This window comes from Gregarina niphandrodes (assembly GCF_000223845.1).
Source record: "Gregarina niphandrodes unplaced genomic scaffold scaffold00115, whole genome shotgun sequence".
NCBI lineage: Eukaryota > Apicomplexa > Conoidasida > Eugregarinorida > Gregarinidae > Gregarina > Gregarina niphandrodes.
In genome coordinates, this window is record NW_011645880.1 from 2992 (window position 1) to 4555 (window position 1564).

The following is a 1564-nucleotide window of genomic DNA, read 5'->3' on the forward strand; positions in this document are numbered from 1 at the left end:
TCGGGGACCACCGCTGCTTCCACCCATCGTGACGTCCGGTCGATCATTGTCATTATTGGCCTGCCTTCTCCTCTGGTTTGCCAGAAGTCGATATGTACCGCCTCGAAGATCTCCCCTAGTGGGAAAGCCCTACTCAGTCCCTGCGTGCGTTCCATCCCATTCCTTCGGCGTTGACAAGTTAGGCATGCTCCGACGTACCGCCGTATGTCTTCCATCTGTCTGGGCCACCAGAATAGTTCTTGGGTTCTCCGGTATGTCCTCACTACTCCGGCGTGGGTCCCGACCCGTCGGTCATGGAAATGTCGTATGACTCGCTTCACGTATTGTGGTGGTACGTATGCCCGGCCTCCTCTGGTCAGCATCCCTTGCCATTCTCGGACCTTCAGTCGGTCCCTCTCTACGGTAGATATCTCTTGGTACGCTTGTCTCCATTCCGTTACTCGTGGCAATCCGTCCTCTTCCTCGGTAAGTGTCATGACCGCCATGCACGTCATCCTATCTTCGGCCGTCGCTACGTCTTTCGCCAGTCTGCTAAGGGCATCCACGTGCGCAATCTCGATTCCGCTCTTGTGGATAACGGTCAGGTCATACTCTTGTAGGAGTGTGGCCCATCGGGCAATCTTACCTTTCTTGGCCTGGAACATCCACTCTAGGCTTTTATGGTCGGTGTATATGGTAACCTTCCGACCCCGTATGTAGACATCGAACTTTTGGAGTGCAACTACAATCGCATAGGCTTCTTTCTCTCTCGTTGGCCACCTTATTTCTACTTCCGTTAATGTCTTAGACATGTATTCAATTGGGTAATCGCGGCCGTTCTTTCTGCATGATAGGATGCCGGCTACCGCGTAATCACTCGCGTCGGTCTCGATAATTAATTCCTCTGCGGCGTAATCGTTGCATAGGGCTGCCTGCTTCAGTTGCTCCTTTATTTGCCTGAACGCCCTCTGTTGCTCCTCTTTCCACTCATATGCCGTTGTCTTGCGCATCAGTTTCGTCAATGGTTGGGTGACGGCTGCGTAATTCGGTATGAAGCTGCGGTAGTAGCCGGCCATTCCTAACACTTGTCGTAATCCTTTCACGTCGGAGGGGGCCTTTAGCGCATCGATTGCTTCGACTTTCTTGGATTGCGGGGCTATTTGACCTTCGGTTATTGTGTGTCCTAGGTATTCGATTTGGTTCGGGAGGAACGAACATTTTGACAGCCGTAGTCGTAGTCCGCTGTCCTTGAGTCTTGCCAGTACTTCTACTAGTAATTCGAAGACTCGTTCCAGTGTCGCCGCGTGGATGAGGATATCATCCAGATATACTAGTACCCCACTCCAATACAGGTCCCCGAACAGGTTCTCTACCATCCGTTGGAACGTGGCAGGGGCGTTCACCAACCCGAATGGCATTACTAGGAACTCGTACAGCCCTGTTGGCGTTTTGAACGCTGTCTTGGCGATGTCTTCCTCCTTCATGGCTACTTGCCAATATCCTGCCCTAAGGTCTAAAGCCACAAACCATCGTGACCCCCTTACTGCTCGCAACAGATCGTCGATCCTCGGTAGTGGGAATTCGT

The 1564-nt window shown here is 52.3% G+C and overlaps 1 protein-coding gene across 1 annotated transcript; it reads right to left on the reverse strand.

Annotated features, from left to right (window-relative positions):
* Window positions 1-133: 133 nt before the first annotated feature.
* On the reverse strand, window positions 134-1463 carry GNI_203220 (putative retrotransposon nucleocapsid protein; the record flags this gene model as incomplete). Its single annotated transcript, XM_011135464.1, has 1 exon — window positions 134-1463. A coding segment is annotated over one exon (1330 nt), but the record flags the coding sequence as incomplete, so codon positions are not given.
* Window positions 1464-1564: the final 101 nt, after the last annotated feature.